Source organism: Amphibalanus amphitrite, unplaced genomic scaffold (genome assembly GCF_019059575.1).
Source record: "Amphibalanus amphitrite isolate SeventyFive unplaced genomic scaffold, NRLGWU_Aamphi_draft 001365F_arrow, whole genome shotgun sequence".
In the NCBI taxonomy this organism is placed as follows: Eukaryota; Metazoa; Arthropoda; class Thecostraca; order Balanomorpha; family Balanidae; genus Amphibalanus; species Amphibalanus amphitrite.
The window spans coordinates 150,679-173,284 of record NW_024882858.1 but is presented as its reverse complement, the minus strand read 5'-3'; the positions used below and the strand labels follow the sequence as shown (position 1 = coordinate 173,284).

Below are 22,606 nucleotides of genomic sequence, written 5' to 3'. Positions count from 1 at the left end.
AGGATGTGAAGGATGGCTGATCAGGAGCAGACCGGAAGCGGGGGTGTCGCCGAGGCTAAAGGAGGCGGCCGGTGGTGCGTGCGACTCAATGCCACCGAGCTTCCGACGCGTCTGTTGGCCATTAGCACGAGCTATAAAGCGCATCGGCGGGGCCAGGTGCGAAAGGCGCCTCCGCTGTGACCGAGACGGGGGTAATGGGCGGCAGCTTGGTGGGCCGTGAAGGGTCCTTCGTCCTGACATCGGACAGCTGCGGTGGCCGCGCCTGTCCAGTCAGGGTACCCAGTGTGGTAACCGTCCCGCACTGGGCCACCCATGGGAGGCCACTGATGTGTCCGTTGTTGTCAGTTCAGCACGCACGTACATGTGTTTTTTCTTTCATATTCAGACTTGATTTATAACAATACCTATCGTCGATTGTTTCCTAGAAAATAAGCAAATGACGGTTCCGACAACAAAATCAATGTTTTTAAGACAGACGATGATCGTTAACTATCACGTTATTTACCATTCAGTCAAATGAAGAAGATATCGTCAGTTCGATACGTTTAACGACACCCCTTCACAAAACTTCGTGGGCATCATATCCCACTGTAAAAATTATTAAAAGCAAATTTTGTTTGATCTTACAATTTATTATTTCCTCTCGGTTTTCGCAGTTCATTGTCAGCAGCAGCGGTTCCGTGTCCGTCCGTCCAACGTGAGCGTGGTGGAAGGAGACAGCGCCATCTTACGGTGTGAAGTGCAACACCAAGTCGGACAGCTCCAGTGGGCCAAGGATGGATTCGCTCTCGGTAAGTTTGTCTATTTAGACTATTTTTGTTCTGTATTGAATCTGCCAGTTTTGCATATCTCGCATATTAAACCAGGTCTGAGGCCTGACATACATGCCTCGGGAATTTCAGAAATTATGCGAGTTACGCCGAAGTTAAACTTCAGCCTTCTTCACTTACGTTCATCAGTAAGCTAATGCTAGTTCACTGAATAACGAATGAACACAAAGTTAAGTTAAATGAATTAGGCTTGAGCAGTAGCACGCATCCTCACCGGACCAGGCCCCTGACATGTCTCGTGGTGACGTGACTGCTGGTAACCGTCCGACTCAGTTATCTCGCCACTTCACATCCTGTCACATTCCGTCACGAGCTGCACTGCCCCGCCATCGCCTCACGTCACGTACACGTCCGTCACCTGCCGGACGTCACGTCTCGTCGCGACAGAGCGTCACGTTTCGTGTGGCGCGCAGAGTCGCTAGCGTTGACAGGACGTTCGTGATTTGGTCTGGATTTTTCAGCACACAGAACCGATCACAGTGCCACACCAAAGTTGCAGCTTTGGTTGCAATTTCGCACAGCACCCCCCTCCTCCCCTCCTCTTCCCGCTGACAATAAGGGCCGAGCCCTCCAGGAATGTGTACTCTGTACAGTCACCTGCGAGCCCACAGAGTGCGCGCACGTGTCTCTATTGATAAAAATCCGTGACTACATACATCTCCCGAACAGTAATGGTGCGAGATGTGTGTCGAGTATGGATACGCACTTCGGTATTTTGCCTCGATACACTGTCAGTTCACAGACACAGAGCATGCATCATGTGCAAGTGCAGTGATAAATATCCCGCGTCTTAAATGTTGCTCTGCTTGCTGATTGCGTTTCCATCGAATCATATTCAACGCACGCGAGCTGTCCGTCTATACATCCGTCACAGTCAGGTCTCATTTGTGTATATGATGACGCGTTTATAAGTTACAGATGCGTAGGTGCCATCACTTCGCATTTATATATTAAAACACAAAATAATGATGTCGTAAAGCACTGAGCACTCGCTCATAGCGTGCCACATCGATTATGTTGGTAAAAATGAAATATAATTACACTCGGTCGTAAGATATGCCGCCCACGTCCGCTGGCAGCCCACGCCATATTACCGAAACCGCTCCATGCCCGCCACGAATTATCTGCTCTAAGCCGATCTAACTTAGCACGTGTGGCGCCAGCTTCAGCCACTTTAAAACACAAATTGTTTCTCGCGAAAGAGATTGCAGCGCATTTTTCTGAAATCCGCTGGACTTGGTGGTCGAAGTTTAATTGGGATGCTTAAATTGAAGGATTAACTGTGTCGTTGTCTTGTAAGCTGGTCAGTCATTATTGACTCCGAAACGATTGGATACTCGTTCTGTCCAGATATAGTCTGGCCTGAGTGAACTGACAGCAACAGGGATTTGAGGATGTTCGGAATTGCATCGGATAAATACGACGACGTGCCTCCACGTCTGCTGCCGGAAATCTGCAGATCGGTAGAGAAATGGCCCGCCCAGATTGACGATTATATGTCGACAATGTGACATTTTATTTACATTCCGTATTTAATAAGTAAAACATTCGTGCAATTAACGTAAAAATCGATGACATTCTTATCTTTTATGGCAAATCACGTTCGTTTATATTTAATAGGCACATACGAGACAATATCCTGTCAAAAGAAGATTTTAGATTCCCTATGTTGTCCAATCGTCCCATGTTATTTTTCTTGTCAACATATCGTCCTATATCCTTCGTCTCTCTCTCTCTCTCTCTCTCTCTCTCTCTCTCTCTCTCTCTCTCTCTCTCTCTCTCTCTCTCTCTCTCTCTCTCTCTCTCTCTCTCTCTCTCTCTCTCTCTCTCTCTCTCTCTCTCTCTCTCTCCCTCTCTCTCTCTCTCTCTTTCCCCCCTCTCAGCACCCAGCGCCGACTGCCTTCACATTGAGCTGGCCACCGTGAGTTCTGCCCGCCGACAGATCCGATCTCGTTGGAAATGTTACAGCCGGGCGACCGCCACCGCGCGCGGCGCGATACCGGCGAGTGGCGACAGAAGTTGATTTCGAGTGGCTCAGCGGTCGGCTTCACCTTTGAGAAATGTATCACAAAACCGAGTCGAAATGGCGATCGTCGCCATGAGAGGGCCGTATCCCGGCGATGATGGCCATAAATTTGGCACCAGAAGCACCTTTAAACGCAAATGGCCGGCGCTGGCGGCGTCAGCTGCAGACGGGCCCGCCGCGCCGACCGGCCATTTTCATCACCGCGCGGAGTGCGGAGTCCGCCGGACGCCGCCGCCGCCGGCGGAACTTGTTGCCGACGCGGAGCGGAGCGCGGACGGAGGTGGACTCCGCTGTATATCGGTGCTGTCTGCAAAGATGAGGAGGAAATCCCAGCCATTGGCCGCGCCAAGCGGACGTGGAACTACTGCTGATAACGTGCTACCTGATTCCGGGTTGAAAAATAATGGCCCAGGATCTAATTCTAGCATCATTATTTCACATTGCACTTATAGTTGCGGGCTACTAAATTCGCTTCGTGTGCTGACTGCATCATGAGTGGCCAGTTGCCGCTAATGGTGGCGCTCTAGCTCATGCAAACACTTTTTTTTAGGAATAATTTATTTCTCTCAATTTGCAGGTTACTCCCGGTCACTTCCCGGATACGACCGATACCGAATGCTGGGTGACCCGGGGTCAGGAGTGCATGACCTGGAGATCACCAACGTGACCCTGGAGGACGACGGTCGGTTCCAGTGTCAGGTGTCGCCGAACCGGGGACAAGACGCCATCCGAGCCGACGCCATACTCACCGTGCTAGGTAAGTTACTGACAAATCCGCTAGGCTTCCATTGATTAGACCCAAATAACGCTATTCCTCAAAAGACTACCGAGGGAATATTTTCGGAAACAAATCAGCCTCATGGATCTAGTTATGTAATATGTAATATAATCAGCGTATGCCGCCTGCAGATTAGAGTAGATGCTGACTAATGTCATATCCACCGCCTTGTTAGCGCTGGGAGATATATCCCGGCCCGTATTCTGAGCGCTGGGCCGCCGGCATGCCGGTCGCAGCCGCGCAGTTCTGCGTTTCAGCCGCGGCTGGACCTGCACCCGCCGGCCGCCGCTGAAGAAAGCGGTGACGAATCGCGTCGTTAGACGGCTACGAGGCACACCCCATCCATCGGCGGTGATTTTATCGCGCGGTGCTGAGACCCTGACGTAGCTTCCCGGCGGTGGCCATGACCCGACCGCAGTGCCTCAGGCTACATGGGACCAGGGAGAGGGGAGACACACATCTGTCGCAGAAGGCGTGAGCCGAGGTTTTATTGCTGAGGAGGTTATGATTTCCGAAGTAGGAGCAGGAGCTGCTGGAAGTTGGCTGTGGGAGACGGCGTCGGCGTGGCGGAGAGATGCCATCTGGTTGATGGCTGCCACGGGGAGAGGGAGGGTGGCGCGGAGAGGAGGGAAGAGGAGGGGAGGGGAGTGACGGAGGTCCGCCCGTGCCATCACCTCCGGCCATATGTCGTCCTTATCTGGACGGCTCCGATGGAGGGACGCTGTCGACGGCCGACTGTGCGCGCACCCAACTCCGTCCGACGCAGCCGACGCGGCCACCGTTCGATCTGATCGTAATATCCCCACTGATGAGTATTGATTTCAAATCCGTGGCTCCATAAGCATTACCCTGTATGACCGTGCCATGAAGCAGTGGAGCGTGCATGCCGCAGCAATTTTATTTTTATTACCTCCATTACTGAATTTTGGTAGGCAATGACCATGCCTATGCCGGCCGTCACGCTAAACTTCTTCTCGGTTAGTTTGTGAACTGGTGTGTCTCGTTTGCGCTTCTCCTGGTTCCGAGCTTCTTCATTCAACCGTGTCAAACATGTCAAACGCTGCTAGTGACCTTATTTATGTTTCTGCGCTTTGTCCCGCAGCGAAGCCTTCTTTGGTCTCACGTCTCCTTTCTTATCGTTATCGTCGATGACCTTATGGGTGACATGTCTGACCTATGTGCCGCAGTTGAGTTGCACCTTTGCACTGTATTCCGTACCTACTCCGTAGTCAAGTGACACTTCATAGTTATGTTCCGTCTCGAAGTGATGGATCACCCATGCTCCGTCACGAAGTGACGCGTCTGACCTCCTATATCCCGCAGTGAAGTGACTCGTCTTTACTTCGTCCACAGTGAAGCCGACATCAGTGACAGCCAGCTCGACGAGCAGGTCACCGCGGCTCGGCCTGTACGAGGTCGGTCAGGGCAGTCAGCTGACTCTGCGCTGTGACGTCACCGGTGCCCGGCCGGCCGCCCAGGTCCAGTGGCAGCGCAATGGAGTCCCTGTTCAACTTGGTGGGTCCACCGTATTCACAGTTGACTAGCCTACACTGTACGCATCTGGCATCAATCAGCCGACCATGACATAGCGTCACTTCAGTATTTCAAGCCTTCACAGTCCCCACTAATTGGGTAAACCCTCTCCATGCAGTGGAATAGTCCTTCCCAATATACCCTGACTGGGTAAAGTCCCAGAGTTCAAGCCCTTGTGGACCCACAGCTAATCCCCTTTATAAGCTGCAGCTATTAAGAGCCCCAAGGCACCGATCCTTACCACTTCGCACGGCTCGTGAGTCCCTAACCATCCAGCTCAGTGAGTTTCTCAGAAAACGTTCCAAAGCACACAAAGCTAGTGATTAAACTTCTGGGGAATGCCTCCATATTGAATGGTTAGTGCCGAATCCTATCTTGTTCTGTTCAAAGATTTACTGAAAGCTTTTACAATTAGGTAAAATTGATAGCAATGGAATAGGATTCAGCGCAGCTGTGGAGCGGAAAGAGCTCCTTCAACTGCTTGGGTGAATAACCCGGTGAAGTAGTGCGAAACTCCGCATTTGTAACGTCCTGCTTATGCAATCATTTTTTAAATTGATACTGACACCGTTATCACATTCAAAGACATTGATCAGCACACCGTTAGTCACGCTAGGAATTAATGTTTTATTTGCTGTATCTGCCAATTACGATGCTTCGCAATTCACCTATTAACCTTTTCCATCTATTCATCTGAAAAATTGAGGATTATGTAACATAATGACCCACTGAGATCCAAGAGGATTGGAGTTGGCTTGAGGTCATAGTTCGATGTCTTCATTCTCTTCATCCTGTTCCTCCTCTGTGATTACAATATTTGTCCGTCTCTTCACAGACCAAGAGGACTCTTTTTCCGGCTGGGGCCACCCGGGCCGTAACGACACGACCTCTGTGGTGACCCTGCGACCCACGGCAGCCGACGACGGGGCCGGCATCTCCTGTGTGGCCCACCACCCGGCAATTGCACCCGAGGACCGCAAGTTCTTCAACTCGACCGTCCAGCTATCGGTGCTGTGTAAGTTGACTGTTCCTCTCGTCCTTTCGTCTTCTGTGAAAGGTGTCCATGCTTACATTTATTGAGTTATTGAAGGGACATGGTAAATGAGGTATATGACAAGTCGTTATGGTTTGCCGCTTTTGGTACTTGCCGCTTGCAAGACGAAGCTGACGTGTTTTCTGTCCCTCGCGTAGACCCTCCGGGCGCCCCGGAGATCAGTGGCTACACGGAGGGAGAGGTGGTCAGTATCGGACAGCAGAAGACACTCACGTGCATCTCCAGAGGCGGAAACCCGCCCGCCCAGCTGGTCTGGCTCAAGAACGGACGGCCGATCGGCTCCAAGTACCGTGCACTGCCGGGTCACACGCTGGCCGAACACCGACTGCGGGCTGATGTGTCTGACCTCGGGGCGGTCTACAGCTGCCAGGCCAGCTCACACGTGCAGCCGGAGCCGCTGACCGCCTCCGTCCGAACGATGGTGAACTGTGAGTGCTGGGACATAGGGAGGGAACCCGATGCCCAAATCTGGTCAATTGTGGGAACAGGAAGGAAAATCGGGACCTCAAAATTATTATGGACATATCCAGCGGGAGCCAGGACCTTCTCTGATCCACTGTGGGCGATGGGGCAGAGGAATCGGCTCAGGTCAACATGGGGAAGAGCGATATTTCCTGGCCAATGGGGAGTGTTTGAGGCAGAGCGGGGACCGTCACGTCCCGACCCACTGAGCTTGGTAGCCCAATGCTCGGAATTTGGACATCTGGTTGGACAGCGTCCGGGATGAAACGTGTTATAAATGAGACTGCCAGGGTTCCCATGTCGACTGTTATTTACAGCAGCTAACACTGTGGCCATCAAGCTATGAAATGGCACAGTGTTTTTGAATTATTGGAATCTCGGTCATGGTCAACGAGGGACAAATCAATAAATGCATATGCATTTCCTCCAAAGTGGCACATTTCATAACGGTCATTCGGTATGCTATCAACTCCTTCCATGCACGGCTGCCTCACACAGTCTGTCTCGCCCAGTGTCGAAGAAAGTGTATAAGTGCCTGTCTCACTTGCCGTCTAGTCACCGTCACCGTCTAGTTGACTCACTTGCTACGATCTCCGACAGTCGGTCCGGACCTGGTAACGATCGAAGGCACGCGTGAGGCTCGCGGCGGCGACCTGGTCCGCTTAACGTGCGTCACGTCCAGCAGCAGTCCGGCGGCCAACATCACCTGGGTCATCAACGACAGGACAATGGAGAACGTGAGTCCCAGTCTGGTGCCGGCCGCAGACCCCGGCCCCATCACCTTCTCGGACCCTCCTAGGAGCGGTACCGCAACTCTCATTAAAAACGCCCCCTGTGCAGTAGCTGTGACCTGTTCGTGACAGTCACGATCCCACATCCGTGGGTGGTGAATACACGAGGAACGGCGCTGTGCTATTGTGAGAGTCGCTTTCCCCACGCTTATTGACGCTGTGCGGGGGTGGACCTGATCCAGACACGGTATTACTCCGTGTCTGGTCATGACATGTGCCGTATAGGTAGCGCGACGCTTTGGTACGAGCCGTTTTTAGCATGCACCTCCAATTCATCACGTACATCAAAGGCGCAAAGTCGATTCCTATCACGCCATTCCGGTGAAACACCGCGTCCGTCTCTCTCGGAAAAGTTCCGTCTATTTCTGCTCTCGCTCTAGGTCTGCTCTATTTATGTCCCTTCATTTGCTCTCACACTCGTTATTCCAGCTACGGATCCGTATCCGATGACCAATTGCGCCCGCATAGCTGGGTTCTCTCTTCTCAGAACTCACGCTGACTGGGATGGGCCGTGTTACAGACGAGCCAGGAGACGTCTGTGGCGGGCGACGGCGGCTGGATCAGCAGCTCCAACATCTCCACCGTGGTGCCGATCGGCATGCGACAGGACATGACGGTGGCCTGCTACGGACTCAACCCCGCGCTCGGGCGCACCAAAGTCGGATCGGCCAAGATCACCGTGCTTCGTAAGTTTGTTTGTGTAAGAGGTACCGTGTTGATAATTAATACTTGCAATGCAGAATTGATGTGGTTGGTTCTCTTCATCATGCTGTTTATCGACTAGCTGCAATTCGCATTTATCCTTCACAGACCCTCCGGAGCCGCCGACGATCCTGGGCTACGAGTCGGGCTCCCACCTGCGGGCCGGAGAGCGGGTGTCTCTCTCGTGCGTCTCGCAGGGCGGCAACCCGCCGGCCACGCTCACCTGGTACCGGGGTGACACGGAGCTGGCCTCGAGCACAGAGGTGCGCGACAGCGTGGCCAGGAGCGTGGTCACGTTCCAGGTGGACCACGCCGACAACGGACGCGTCTACACCTGCCGAAGCACCAACTCAGCTGAAGGCAAACAGCAAACCGTCAGCACCACACTCAATGTGTTCTGTGAGTGTTTACTGAGCGAGCTGTGTGAACGATCACATTTGTGACCGTTTGTAAACAGCCTGATGAGCTATAGCGCTGAAATGCCATCATTCACTATGTGTTTGCTGGTTTGATTGATGTTGTTAAATCATAAATTCCTGAGTGATGCTGCTCTGGAATGGAGTCACTGAGAACGTCCTCTCTTCGTTTGAACTGATTTATAATCTATATGACGTAGTACAAGTGGTATTGCAGTGCAGTTGATGCCTTGGCTAGTGCGGATAATATAAATGTCGTTTTGTTTTTATCGGGCGACATTCTCTGTTCTTCCCCTCCGACATTGTAAGTTGTTCACAATTCACACTAACTTTTGCACTAATATCTCTTCCAGTCCCTCCGTCGAGCCTGAAGCTGGAGGTGCGTCCGGACGTGTTGCGGGCGGGCAGTCAAGCTCTGCTTACTTGCGAGTCGAGACCGTCGTACCCGGAGGCTGAGCTGACCTGGTGGCGAGACAACGTCCAGGTCACCGACGGGGTCACCACCCTCGAGACATTCAAAGCCGGAAAACACGGAGGGTGAGTAAAAGCTTTGAATGTCGCACGTAACAAGTCGAGCATATTGAATATAAATAGTAGGAAAAATAGGCACATTGCTAGCAACATCATTTCACATAAACTGACGTTTCTTCCTCATTTGGCTTAAGTGCAATACAAACTAACACGATTTCGAAGCATTTTTGTTACTTGTACAGACGGAGCGTCTGTTATAACGACACAATGGACGTTGTGTGTGTGTATCTCCTGCATCATGTAAATATATCATCGTGTGTTCGCAGGTCATCCAGCCGCCTGCAGCTGCGGAGAAACCTGACTTGGACCGACGACGGGGCGGCCTATTCGTGCAGGGCTCACGTGGCACCTCTGAGGGGCATTGTGGAGGACAGACTCATCCTGGACGTCTCCTGTGAGTGTACACGGCTTACAATGGCTGGGATGTTGATAAACGACGCATGTTTGTTTGTGATACCAATTTTATTGTGCGGTAGCTTTTTGTGGAACTATGGGGCTTGTTTTTCCTCTCTTCATCAGAAGTTTCGGGCCATTATTTTTCGCTTTCCTCAGGCTTCTGAGAAAGGCTCGAGTTCCGTCGGATATTATTTGAGCAACGTCTTTCCGAGAAGCCGTTCTCTCTCCCAATGTTCATGCCTGTAATACTATGTTCAGACCAAGCACTCGGCTGCTCTTCATTAGCCAATAGAATCGCCAAACTTGTCCGAGGCCAAGGAAGTTTGCCCACGATAACAATATCGTCTTCACAGACGCGCCCGTGTTCAGCAAGAGCCTCTTCTCGGAAGAGTTTGTCGTCGACTCGAGCCACGTTCTGAACCTGACAGCGCGGGCCCGGCCGGCCGGGGTGCGCTACCACTGGACCCGGGAGTCCCCGGGCGGCGGGCCGGTGCCAGCAGAGGGTCCCGTGCTGCGGCTGGACTCTGTGAGCCGCACTGACGCCGGCTGGTATCACCTGGAGGCCTCCAACGAGCAGGGCATCACCACTGTGCGCGTGCACATCAACGTGCTCTGTGAGTGGCCACCTCCCTGCCGGCAGCGGTTTCAACTAAAGAAATAAATATATTATAAATGCTAGCCAAGAGGATGAGCCTGAGACAGTTACAGTAAAAACGGATGTGAAAGTATGCAATGATATTAAAAGATTGATAAAATTTAGGACAAACTACTATTTATCTACAGTCCGGCGTCGGTTGAGCTACGACATCGCGGTTGTTGAAGGTTATTAGAGATCTTATCAGGCCATATATCCCGCTCGTCCAATCAACAATAGACCGCTTCAATATCATTGATAGCCATCCGTTTCGCCTCAGTGGCGGTCTTCGATCGCCGGCCTGTCACTGAAACCATTGGCCGTGCCGCTCGGGCCGCTTTATTCTGTACGTAGCTCACCGCCACGGCGAACGACATTCGACGCCGCTGACAGGAATCGGCTACATTTCAAACCGACCGGTGTGTCTGACGCAGCTCCTGACTAACTGACCGGTCGGTCGGTCCGCCCCCTCAGACCCCCCTCAAATCGTCTCCGTCTCCGGCGTCTCTATGGTCTCGACTGGGGAGGACGCCGTGCTGGAGTGTTCGGCCGACGCCAACCCGGCCGCTCCCGGCATGATCTCCTGGCACCGAGAGGGCTTCAACCTGGCCTCGGACCGGGTGAGCACGTTCACAAGGAACGGCACCTCCTACCTGACGGTCCACAACGCCACCAAGGAGGACATCGGCGAGTTCCTGTGTCGGGCCGACAACGGAGTCGGACAGGCCACCGCCACCGCCGCCCTGCTAGTCAAACGTAAGTGTAGCTTTAGGTCGGCTAGCTTGGCGACATGTGAGTCATTATCAAAATGTAGCCACGATTTTGCGGTAATTCATTGTCTCCTGAGCTTTTATTTAAAAACAAAATATAACGTAATGGTCATTTTTACTCAACAAGGGATCGATTCAACTTCTTGGCTTGACAAGCAACCAGCGGCGACCGCCCACTCAGTTTATATCTGCACCCAAATGTGTTTCATCTATTATGCAACACATCTAAAAGCGACGTCCGGGCCATCCCACCACCTCCGTACTCTGCTATCGATTGCAGATGGAAGTGTGCCGGGCTCGGGAGCCCCAAACACTCTTCTGCCCAGTCCGTGGCGGTAGAGACAGGGGCATCGCGGCAGGCTCTAAATTTTACAACGCATACGAAACACCATCGAGTGTATCAACTGGCTGTTGCCAGCAGCCTCGTTCTCTCGCGGCGCCATTTTGTCAGCTGGTACGCCCACAGCGTTCAGTCTGCTGAGGTGCTGTCATCCGTTTCCCGTTTTAGACGGACCAGAGATGGACGAGCGACCTCAGTTCCGGCGCGCCGCGGCCGCCGCTGGACGGACGGCCCGACTGCCGTGCCGCGCTGCCGGCGTGCCCAACGTCACCTTCCAGTGGTCCAAGGCGGGCGTGCTCATTGACGGCACCATCCACCAGAAGTACCGGCTGGCGCAGTCACAGGTGAGTGGACAGGATAGGTGTGTTTGGAGGAGGAATTAGGCCTTATTCTGACGGTTTTGATGGCTTTCCGGTCTCTGTGTGTGTGTTTTCTGGGGGAATGAGCATTTTATTGAAGTAATGTAATAGGATATGCTGATTGTGTTCTACGCATATTGATCAATTATCATATTTGTTGATTGTCCCGACAATGAAGCTGAATGGCGTACTGGGATCGTCAATGCCTGGCAGACTTATATCTTATTCTACCTTATCACGGTATGTGATCGGTCATGCTACCATAATAAGTAGTTCGAGCCTCGAATAATATTGCCGTGTTTTCAACGAAATTAGCTTTATTGCATTGTCTTTCATGTTGTTGAGCGCTTGTGCGAGGAACATTAGTAAAAGCAGTTTTAGTATCATATGACCTTTCCTCGTAAAATATAAATTAGCAAAAAGGATATATTGATATTAATATCAATTATCCTTTTTATCCTTTTCAACTAAAACTGCATTGTCTTTCGAGTAACTTGATTTGTCGTTAATAACACGGTGATTTTTCTTTTTCCAGCTGGACCTGCAGACGTGGCAGTCGGTGCTCCGCATCAAGGACGTGCAGTCCTCGGACTACGCCACATACGAGTGTGTCGCCCTCAACGAGCTGGGCTCCCAGAGTCAGCAGATAGAGCTGGGCCGTCCCAGTGCACCGGACCCTCCGCTGGGTCTGAAGGTGGTCAACGTGTCCCACGACTCGGCCACCGTAGCCTGGGAAGCCGGATTCGATGGTGGACAGAAACAGGTGAATGGAACTGCAAATTTCGGACATTTAATCGATGCTATTTGGTACATTGGCCACATAAAGCTGGCCACAGAGCCTCGCTTGTTATATTTTACTTATTCATAGATCTCTTGGACTTAAAGGGACCCTCCCACCTTCAAAAAAGTTAATGAATTGGCACGAAAGTGATGTCGCTCGGTTCAGAAAGAGCGAAAACGAATATCTACCAAATTTCATCGAAAAATATTCACCGGTTTTCAAGATATTAGACTTTTACTTTTGTTTACTTTTTGGGGTCTCCGCTGTTCCTAGCGACTTTATTTGAAAGTGCGGCATTTGTTGCGCGCAAAGCAGCATATACCACCGCGTGCTACCAAGCGTATTTACAAATTGCAACCGAGCTCCGCCGTAGGGTATTTTATTTCCGCCGTAGTGTATTTCACTTGGGGGATTTTCTACCATACATCTGCCTGAGCTTAGGGTAATTACAATTTGTCGGCGACGTTCGAAAATGATGCACCTTTTTTTGCAGTATAGGATATCGCATGTGCATATTTCTGCCTTTTTGGGTGCGCTTTATCGGTTTTTCGTGAGTAACTCGCGTAAAAACCGTCCGATCGCGACGAAACTTTCAATACCCCCGATTTTATCAATATTACACCTACCCTGAAAATTTCATGACCCTGACCCAAATGACCTTTGACCTGTGACCTATTTCTCGAGACCATGTTTGGCCCGAATCGCGATTCGGCGTATGTCGGCTCGCATTAGCCGCGCGGTTGCAGTTTTCACGTGGTTTCAAGCGTTGAAACATGTGATATGATGCTGGTCCCATGCATTAGGGTGGGTGTCAAGGTCACCTGAAGGTCAGGTCAGCTCAATGACCTTTGATGACCTCGGTTCACTTTTTCGAGTTTTACATGTTTCTAGGCTAGTTTTTGGAGCTGATTTCGAATTTAACAACCATTTGAACATCACAGCGGGTGTAACGAAATTATCCAGACACCTTTCTTCCCGCTGTAAAAGCAAAACAATCTGGTACTTTTTCTTTTAACTGAGCTTGTAGCCACCTTTCATAAAAACACAGTTTACTCACCTCGTTGGTTTCTGCATATCTTTGGAGTGGTTTCAAAGGACAGTCAGAGAGGAAATGAGGAACCCACACAGTGGCGAATGTTCTGGAGCATTTCAGCCAATGGATTCTCCAGCACACTGGCTTTGATGCGGACCAACGCCGTCTAAACCTGTGCCTGCGGTTGAGCAGTGCTTATGGCGGGTGGCTCTTCATACACCTCCTGCTGAACAAGAGCCCACAGGTTTTCGATTGAATTGGGATCGCGACTTTTTCCAAGTCATAAGCGTTAGCCCAGAATGATTGAAGGTTCTATCGGCATCACTGGACTTTTAAGTAGCGCGCCGCCACGCATGAAGACAGCGTGGCTTGAATCAGGCATCAGTGCGCGTTCAGAAACCGTGCCCTCCTATGCCGTCTGGTTGAGCGCCTCCAATCATGCTCCACCACCTTCCCTGGAAAAGCTCCACCCTTGCCTATGGGGCAAAATATAAGGGACAAAAACACAAAACAAGACAGATAAAAACAAAGCAAAATTAACTCATAACCTAATGAAATTCAGGCTGGAGCAAAAACATAGGTAATAGGTTATGTCAAATTAGAATGAAAGATTAAAATCAACCTGACCAGGCCTTACGGTCCGACCGGGTCCTAACCACCTTACTTCGCCTAACTTGACCCAGTTCAACCTAGCCTACCACAACACCTGCAGAGTGCAGAGGTACCTTCCTGGAAAAATGACACCCAGGGAGATGACTGTCCAACTTATTGAAATACTACCATGATTGCTTGTCAAAATGTGTGTCATCATGCTCTTGTTTGACAAGTGATGTATAATAAATGTGATATTCAATAATCACTCCTGACTGTTGAGTTATCAAAATATTCAAATAATCAGGGTACAATCCTGTGCATAGTGCACACTAATCATGTTGTTTTTGTGTAGGCCCTCTGCACATTGTTGTATGCACTGCTATGTGCACCTAAGTAAAAAAGTGACTGGTGGTACATGACAAAGGGTTGAGCAACTGTGAAGTTCATGCCCTTGGTCTTGCTGGTGCCAAATGCCTATAGCTAGGATCAGTGAGGGTTGTAGACATGCTAAATAAATTGTGCATTTAAGATATTGGCACAAAGTTCATCCGTAATTACTATGCTTAACACCTAATGCAAGAAGCGACATAAATGCCCAGATGATAAAGCTCTCTGGTCAACATCACACAAATTTATTGACATACTTTGCAGGTACATATTTACATTCATGGCAAATACTTTCGATTTGATTCAGAAACTAGTTGCTAGTAAGCTTGCATTTTTGTAGGCACAACAACGACCATATATTAAATCATAAAAAACCTTCTCATGGCATTCATCAATACCTTTCTACCGCAAGTACCTTATACCAAGCTTCCATGCAATGATTCTAAAATTTGTCCGCAATCCATCTACATCTCAACTGACAATGAATTTCAAATACCCTAACAAAACCTATAACTGTACATAAGAAGAATGCAATACTACAAGAATTGTGAACTTCTGAAGTTATTCTCACATGCTGAATGTTGAAACTCTACTTTTGTCGTCCATTTCCATGTTTGATTGAGCCATCCTATAGAACTGTTTCCGTTCTACAGTCACAAGCTTTCCCACAAATCTTGAATTTTTACACATCATCTTGAACCATGCTCCAGTCTTTCCAACAAAGCAATTTTGATTTGTTGCAACAGCTTCAGATCATGATATGCTTGAGGTTTGTTACACCATTTGTCAGACAAATCTCTACAAAATGTGTATCAATTCCCAAACTAAGTAATTGATCATATCAGTATTTGCAGTTTCCACACAATGTTTGATAATACTATTCTATGTTTATATAAAGAAACTCAAATAATCCACAAATTGTTATTGAAACACTCCCACTTCAAGAATTCACAGCAATAACAGTACAAGTTCAGAAGCAAACAAACATTGCGCCACATTTCGTATGAAACGCGCCATCGCCCTGAAGTTTCTACCACAGACGGTAGTTCAACCGCAGCCGTAGTGCGAAAACCCCTGCCCACCTTACCCCACGGCGGAGCTCGGTTGCAATTTGTAAATACGCTGCTACCAAACGTTTTAGTAAAAGATTTAAAAATCGTTAGATCTCCGCTGACGTCACAAATTCTAAGGGGGCATACCAATGCACTAGCCCCTTAGAATCCGAAAACTGCAAGTTTGAAATCCCATATCTCCGAATTAAAGCATTTGTCGATGTTGTGAGTGCCCAAACCGGTATTTGCAGGCCATGGCCACCAATTTGGCTATCTCAACTCAAAACTAATGTTAAGGTGGGAGTGTCCCTTTAACGGCAAGATAGGTTCCTCAATCTGACCAGGTGCCCCGTCTGTCCGCAGATGTACCGTGTCCGTCTGACTGAGGGCTCCGACCGGCACCAGTACCGGGACGTGCAGCCGCTCAACACCACCATCTTCACCGTCACCGGCCTGCAGGCCAGCACCGCCTACATGGCCTCCGTCATGGCCTACAGCAGGCTCGGCGACAGCGCCTACAGCCAGCCGGTGCGACTGCAGACCGCAGGTCAGTGGACTTCCCTCGCAGAAGGCGCACAGAAGCTGATCACAACGTAACTTTCATAAGCGGTTTGATACTGTGCCGGACCTTGAGACTTTACTGACGATATAACATGTGGGCGATGTTTAATGGAATATCTGAAAGTGTTTGTCTCCTTAAGCGACACGATTGCAGAAACTACGCTGTTGTTAGAGTGTTAAGTGTTGTGACGTTTGTATCAGACGTCAGAAGTATGCTGTTTTTATTTGCTCTCCTCGAATCGAAGTCCTCACTCCTGATTCCTCTCCATGTTCCTAATTCTGTGTTAGTTTGTTTCTTCTTTCTGTACTTGAAGCTTCTTGGATCAATGCATGGGAAACTGTTAAGAAATAGCACTTCTGCGTTCGCTGGTTTCCTTCTCTTCAACGCATTTATATTTTTTACGTTTTTGGAGGCGATTCTCAACAGCTTCATTTTACATTGAGTCACATCAGTCATCTTTAAACGAACAATTATTTGCATGCATATTTCTGGCGTTGGAGGCTTGATTGCTATCAAGTTGATCTACTATATAACCGTGATAATGAAAATGACCACACACCTCACTAATATCCCTAATTCTCATAATCTGAAAAGATCCGCCGCCATAACTTTCAGTTCATTCTGGTCTATTCAATAACCAATCCAATCTATCCTGCTTTGCTTCCGGTGATGGAACGGTGATGGATTAGTGATGAAATGGTGATGGATTAGTGATGAAATGGTGATGGAATGGTGGTGGTATATTGGTGGCGGAGCGGGGAGGCATGGTATACCAGGTGGCATGCTGCTGGTCTTCTAACATCTGTGGTGTTGGCTGTTTTCTGGCGGGCCAGCAGGTCCGCCGCCCGTCAGCTACGTCACTGACCGCGACGAGCCGGGCGGACCGGCCGCCTTCCCGCGCGTGGCCGTCATCTCCGTCACCGCCGTCGGCGCCCTCCTGCTCATCCTCAACGTCATCTTCATCGGCTGCTACCGCCGGCGCCGGCACCTCAAGAAGCAGAAGGCCGGTGAGTGGCCGCATGTCTGTGTGTCTGTGTGTGTGACCCCACCGGTGACCGGTCGCAGGGGACGCCGATGGGGCCCAGCCGGCCGTGTTTGACGAGGCCCGTCTGCCCTGGATCGTCATCATTGCCGTCTCCTCTGTCGGAGCGCTGCTGCTCGTCATTAACGTCACGCTCGTCGTCTTCTTTATTCGACGACGCATGCGCAGATCCAAGGAAAAAGTGGTCGAATCAGCTTGTGAGTAGTTCGAACCTGATCTTTATATCAGAGTACCTAGGTATGACTTCGGGTCTGATGCAGAACGGCTAGTTTGTTGAGCTTCGGCTTGTGTTGCATGTCTTAGAGAATGGATCTTTTAAATCAACTTCACGAAAAAATGCTGTTTCAACGATTCAAGTGCGATTGCTCAATAGCCAATGTTTTTAAAAACATTTGGAATGCAATCATGCATGCATCGTTGTCACTAACATTTATTGTTGTGCAACATACCTGAACATGCATTTGTTCTAACGCGGTACTGTCTATATTTGCAGCGACGAGTGAGGCGAGCACCAAATCGGAGACGCTCCACATGTACGGCAACGAGACGGTCAGCTCCATGTCTGTGAAGAGCGGCGAAAGCTACCCCCGGGAGGACAGCATGGACGATTACGACGTGAGTGTCACAGCCTTCCGACGAGTGTGTGTTCCCTCTTCTTTAGACATCCTCAGTTTAGCCCTCTTGGTCTGAAGAAGAAATAAACTCGCAAGAGCATTTGCACGCTTACATCTGGCCTGCTACGAGGGGGATGATTTCACTAGAATCAAGGTCGAAAAGTCAAGATGTCCTAGTACTTCGCATATGACTCGTCCCTAAGCACCAGTCTCTAGGATACCATCACTGTTGACCTCACCTACCCTTGGTTTTCAGGCGTCACGACACTGCTACGACCCGTACGCAGGCGGCAGTGTCTCGGAAACTGCTGTGGAGTACACCAACCACTTGCGGTCGCCGTCCCGAGCAGCCGACTTCGGGCACGACCAGTATGTGGAGGCCCTCAGGAGAAACTCGTACACCTATACAGCCGGTAAGTTGGAGGAGTTTGCTTCGCTGAGGAGTGGGAGGGGAAGGAACAGAGGTTGAGAAGTGTGTGAGTGAGACTGGTTGCTGTGAAGCTGGTGGCCGAAGAATGCTGATGATCTACATAATTGTGCGAGAGTAGACTGCGTTGCTGAAAACCTGATGTCTGTTCCAGGTTCTTCCGTGGAGACAGCTGGCAACCATTTCACCACGTACACCACGCAGCCGCCGCGGGCGCCTCAGTTCCGCACGTCTGCTCTGGACGCGCCCACTCCGGACCTGCTGCACTCGAGCGGGCCCGGCTCAGGCTACTTTCCGCCGGAGCCGCCGGCCGGTCCCGGTCGCCACTACTCGACGCTGCCGCACCAGCGGAGGGCAGCCGCCGCCACCGCCGCGGCGCCCCTGTCCAGCTTCAATCGGCAGTGCTCCAGGCTGGCCAGCCCGCCGCCGACAGTCATCACTGACAAGGCGCCCCTCGAACAACGGGGACACCTGGTGTAGCGGGTTCCGGCCCTTGAGCAGTGGTGACTCTTGGTATAGCGTGCCGCTTCTTCTCCCACCAATACGGACCAGCCCGAACAGACTCCTGTCCTGAACTTCCCATTGATCCTCGTCCCGACCTGAGATGGCCTCTTCTGGCCTCTCCTGATCCTGTGACCTTGTTCGCTGCTCCCCACGGATCTAACACTCGGCTGTGATATCTGGGACGCTAAAGGCGCGACAGACGGTTTGTGTGTGTATGTGCGCGCGTGCTTGTCTGTGTGTTTCTCGTTATGTGTATGCGCGCTGCGAAATGTCGAGACGAGACTGGTGCGACTACCGTAGTGTGCTGGAAGTGTCCGTTGTTAAGAGTGTGAAGTTCTTGGCATGTCTTATCGAGGAACCAGTGAGAAGCCACGCTACACGGGAGAAATGACAGTCATGAAGCGTATGAAGTGAAACACCAAATGGATTTGAAGGACTTCCGGGCAGCGAAATTAGTTCTCGACGAGCACAGACATATGTAGAGCTTAGCCTGCAAGGTGCGGCCTGCGGGACTTGTGTGCTTTGTGAACCAATACTTAGCGGTGGCAATGCCGCCGTTGTTATCAAGCTGACGTAAGTGCATGTGTCTCATATGGGACATGCTGACGTAACTGTGTATCTGTACGTACTGGCATTATTACATATACTGCTGATGTGCTTTGCTCATGGCTGGGAGTGGATGACTGACGACGACTTTGTGTTCCACGGGATCAGAGCCGATGCATAAGGTTTTTTTGTACGGATTTATGTTGATTGTTTGTGCGCTGTCTTCACATTTCACAACATCGGACTGACATTCGACGGCATCTCGCTGCCTGGACGACGCATCATACTTCACCGCGCACTAGTCATGTGTGGATCTAATTGGCTAACGTTGCTGGGACGTCACTGTAGCTCCGTGAGGTCATTGATTTGATGACGTAGTTCTACATACAGCAGCGATAGCTTGGTCTGCGAGTGTCAGCTGCCCAGCCGGAGTGCAGGCTCTGCTCTTCGTCCTCAAGCAGCAGACCGATAATTAATTTGTAAATGCATCATGTTTTTGTACAAATACACAAAACCGCGTTATGTATTTGTCTGTGACGCCATTTTTTGTGATGGAAGGGAGAATAAGTAGGCAAAGCGTTTTGTATTAGCTCCTTTGAATTATGATATTGGTTACATAACGATATCATTATCGTCTCCAAAGAGGCAGGATAAACGAAACATCGTAGCAGTTCTGGGTACTTCACATCTTTCACAGGGCAGGCGTGGCTTTTTTGCTCGGTTGCTAATGGACTCCTTACAACAGAGCTGACTTTCAAGCTGACACACTCATGAGTTTCTGGAGACCATAAACCAAAAGCACCCGTAATACAAATAATACAAAAGGATTGGCCAAAATCTGGTCGAGAGAATCACATACGAACGCCGCGATAACGTCTTATTTTAGCAAACGTTTACGGTTTAGTTAGCTGTAAGTACTCTGTGAAGGTAGTTAGTTAGGTACTAGGTAAACTGATCGCTTTCTTTCCAGCGATACAATACCAGTGCCAAACGAATAATTAATGTTTCGGCTTCTGTCACACATTCGGCCTTATTGTTTATGAGCATGCTCGGACCATAGACCTCTGCATACCGTATACAGAGCTCTATGCTCGGACAAATGTGAGCCGTAAAACATTCTGTGCCCTCTTCCAGTCACGGAATCCCTACAGATTCCCTTCAGTCTCACATATGGTCAGTGGCGTAGACAGGGGGGGGGGCCATGGGGGCCATGGCCCCCCCTTTCCGCCCAGCCGCCCAAATGGCGCCCCAATTAGCGCCGACTAGGCTGATGCCGTTTTACAGAGAGAACATGAATTAAAAAGTGATGTGCAGGCAGGGATCGAACTCAATATCTCTTTGGGGGTGCCTGGACACCTAAATAATCTCCAGGGCACCCCCAAATACGACCTGAGCCCCCAAATGTTGAAGGGCGCCCCTCCGGAAACCAGAATATTCCGAACCTCCAGGGTCGATGGCGCCCCTGAAGAGCCGCTGGCACCCACCTAAACGGAACAGTCGCCCCATTAAAGCTTGATGGCGCCCCTCAGAGCACCCGGCGCCCCTCTGAAGTTCACAGCTGCCCCAATCAACCCATCCAAGATCGATCCCTGAAACCACTGGCGCCCCTCTAAAGCACCCGCATTCTTCTCAAGATCACAGTCGCCCTATCCGAGATCAATAGCGCCCTCAAGAGCCACTAGCGCCCCACCCCCTTGAGACTGAAGTCGTCCCGCTTGAGACTAAAGTCGCCCCATTCAAGCCCAATGACGCCCCTCCAGAGCGTCCGGCGCGCTTCTGAAGATCACGCCCATCTAAACGAAGGTTACAGCTGCCCCATCTTAAGATCGATGGCAGCCCTCTGAAACCAATGGCGCCCTTCTAGACTGCCCGGCACCCCTCTGAAAATCACATTCGCCCCATCCGAGACAACGCCCCTGGAGACTACAGTCGGCCCACCCAAGCTCAAGCCCCTCCAGAGCCTCCCTGCGGCGCCCTGCTGAAGGCAACAGTGGCCCCATCCATGCCCAATGGCGCCCCTCAACGCCGTTCTAAAGATCACAGTCGCCCCATCAATCCGAGGTCGCTGGCGCCCCTCAAGAGCCACTGGCGCTCACCTGAACCGGGGCTTCAGTCGGCCCATCCTTGATCAATGGCGCCCCTCTGAAACCACTGATGCTCCTCTGAAAATCCCAGTCGGACCATCCGAGATCAATGGCGCCCCTCTAGAGCGTCCGATGCCCTACTGAAGGCAGCAGTGACCCCATCCAAGCATTGCACCCCTCTAGAGCACCCGGTGCCCTTCTGAAGATCACATTCGCCCTATCCGAGGTCGTTGACGCCCTCCAGTAGTCACTGACGCGAAACTGAATTGGATACTTCGGTCGCCCCCCCCCCCCGAAACCACATGTCCGTGAACTTAGCGACGTATACGTATACGTATTCAGCGACGAATTCCAAATCACTTCATATTCATGGCATGGGTTAAGTTGACCATGCTGAACACGAATATGACATTTATTTTAACTTTTGAGCTGATCTTCATGGCTAAAATCCGGTTTAAATGACGGGGAACCGCATAACGTCGCGAAAATAAAAACCCACGAATTCCAAAGTATATGCAAAATGTAGAGCTCATCCAGATCTAACGTCCGTGGAAGAATCCAAGCTCGTGGCTCTTTAACTTCATGATTAAAATCCGGTTTAAATGACGGGGAACCGCATAACGTCGCGAAAATAAAAACCCACGAATTCCAAAGTATGTGCAAAATGTAGAGCTCATCGAGATCTAACGTCCGTGGAAGAATCCAAGCTCGTGGCTCTTTAACTTCATGGTTAAAATCCGGTTTAAATGACGGGGAACCGCATAACGTCGCGAAAATAAAAACCCACGAATTCCAAAGTATGTGCAAAATGTAGAGCTCATCCAGATCTAACGTCCGTGGCAGAATCCAAGCTCGTGGCTCTTTAACTTCATGGTTAAAATCCGGTTTAAATGACGGGGAACCGCATAACGTCGCGAAAATAAAAACCAACGAATTCCAAAGTATGTGCAAAATGTAGAGCTCATCGAGATCTAACGTCCATGGAAGAATCCAAGTTCGTGGCTCTTTAACTTCATGGTTAATATCTGGTTTAAATGACGGGGAACCGCATAACTTCGCGAAAATAAAAACCCACGAATTCCAAAGTATGTGCTAAATGTAGAGCTCATCCAGATCTAACGTCCGTGGAAGAAACCAAGTTCGTGGCTCTTTAACATCATGGTTAATATCTGGTTTAAATGACGGGGAACCGCATAACGTCGCGAAAATAAAAACCCACGAATTCCAAAGTATATGCAAAATGTAGAGCTCATCCAGATCTAACGTCCGTGGAAGAATCCAAGCTCGTGGCTCATCGCCTTCATGGTTAAAATCCGGTTTAAATGACGGGGAACCGCATAACGTCGCGAAAATGAAAA

At 50.3% G+C, this 22,606-nt stretch overlaps 1 protein-coding gene across 1 annotated transcript; it reads left to right on the top strand.

The window, feature by feature from the left end:
- The first annotated feature begins 644 nt into the window (after window positions 1-644).
- LOC122372489 (nephrin-like) lies at window positions 645-19,677 on the top strand. Its single transcript, XM_043349707.1, has 19 exons — window positions 645-791; window positions 3,434-3,613; window positions 4,988-5,149; window positions 6,003-6,182; window positions 6,359-6,649; window positions 7,284-7,420; window positions 7,995-8,160; window positions 8,285-8,575; window positions 8,946-9,129; window positions 9,390-9,517; window positions 9,873-10,133; window positions 10,628-10,909; window positions 11,432-11,607; window positions 12,158-12,385; window positions 15,833-16,016; window positions 16,868-17,038; window positions 17,567-17,688; window positions 17,944-18,100; window positions 18,269-19,677. The coding sequence occupies exons 2-19, from the start codon at window positions 3,472-3,474 to the stop codon at window positions 18,592-18,594; spliced, it is 3,588 nt and encodes a 1,195-aa protein (XP_043205642.1). The 5' UTR covers window positions 645-791; window positions 3,434-3,471; the 3' UTR covers window positions 18,595-19,677.
- The last annotated feature ends 2,929 nt before the right edge of the window (window positions 19,678-22,606 follow it).

Excerpts from the sequence above, each read along its gene's own strand:
- LOC122372489 (XM_043349707.1), top strand. The coding sequence starts at position 3,472 with ATGCTGGGTGACCCGGGGTCAGGAGTGCATGACCTGGAGATCACCAAC. Across the intron at positions 10,134-10,627 it reads CGTGCACATCAACGTGCTCT|ACCCCCCTCAAATCGTCTCC; the intron begins GTGAGTGGCCAC and ends CCGCCCCCTCAG. Across the intron at positions 17,039-17,566 it reads CCTCAAGAAGCAGAAGGCCG|CGACGAGTGAGGCGAGCACC; the intron begins GTGAGTGGCCGC and ends CTATATTTGCAG.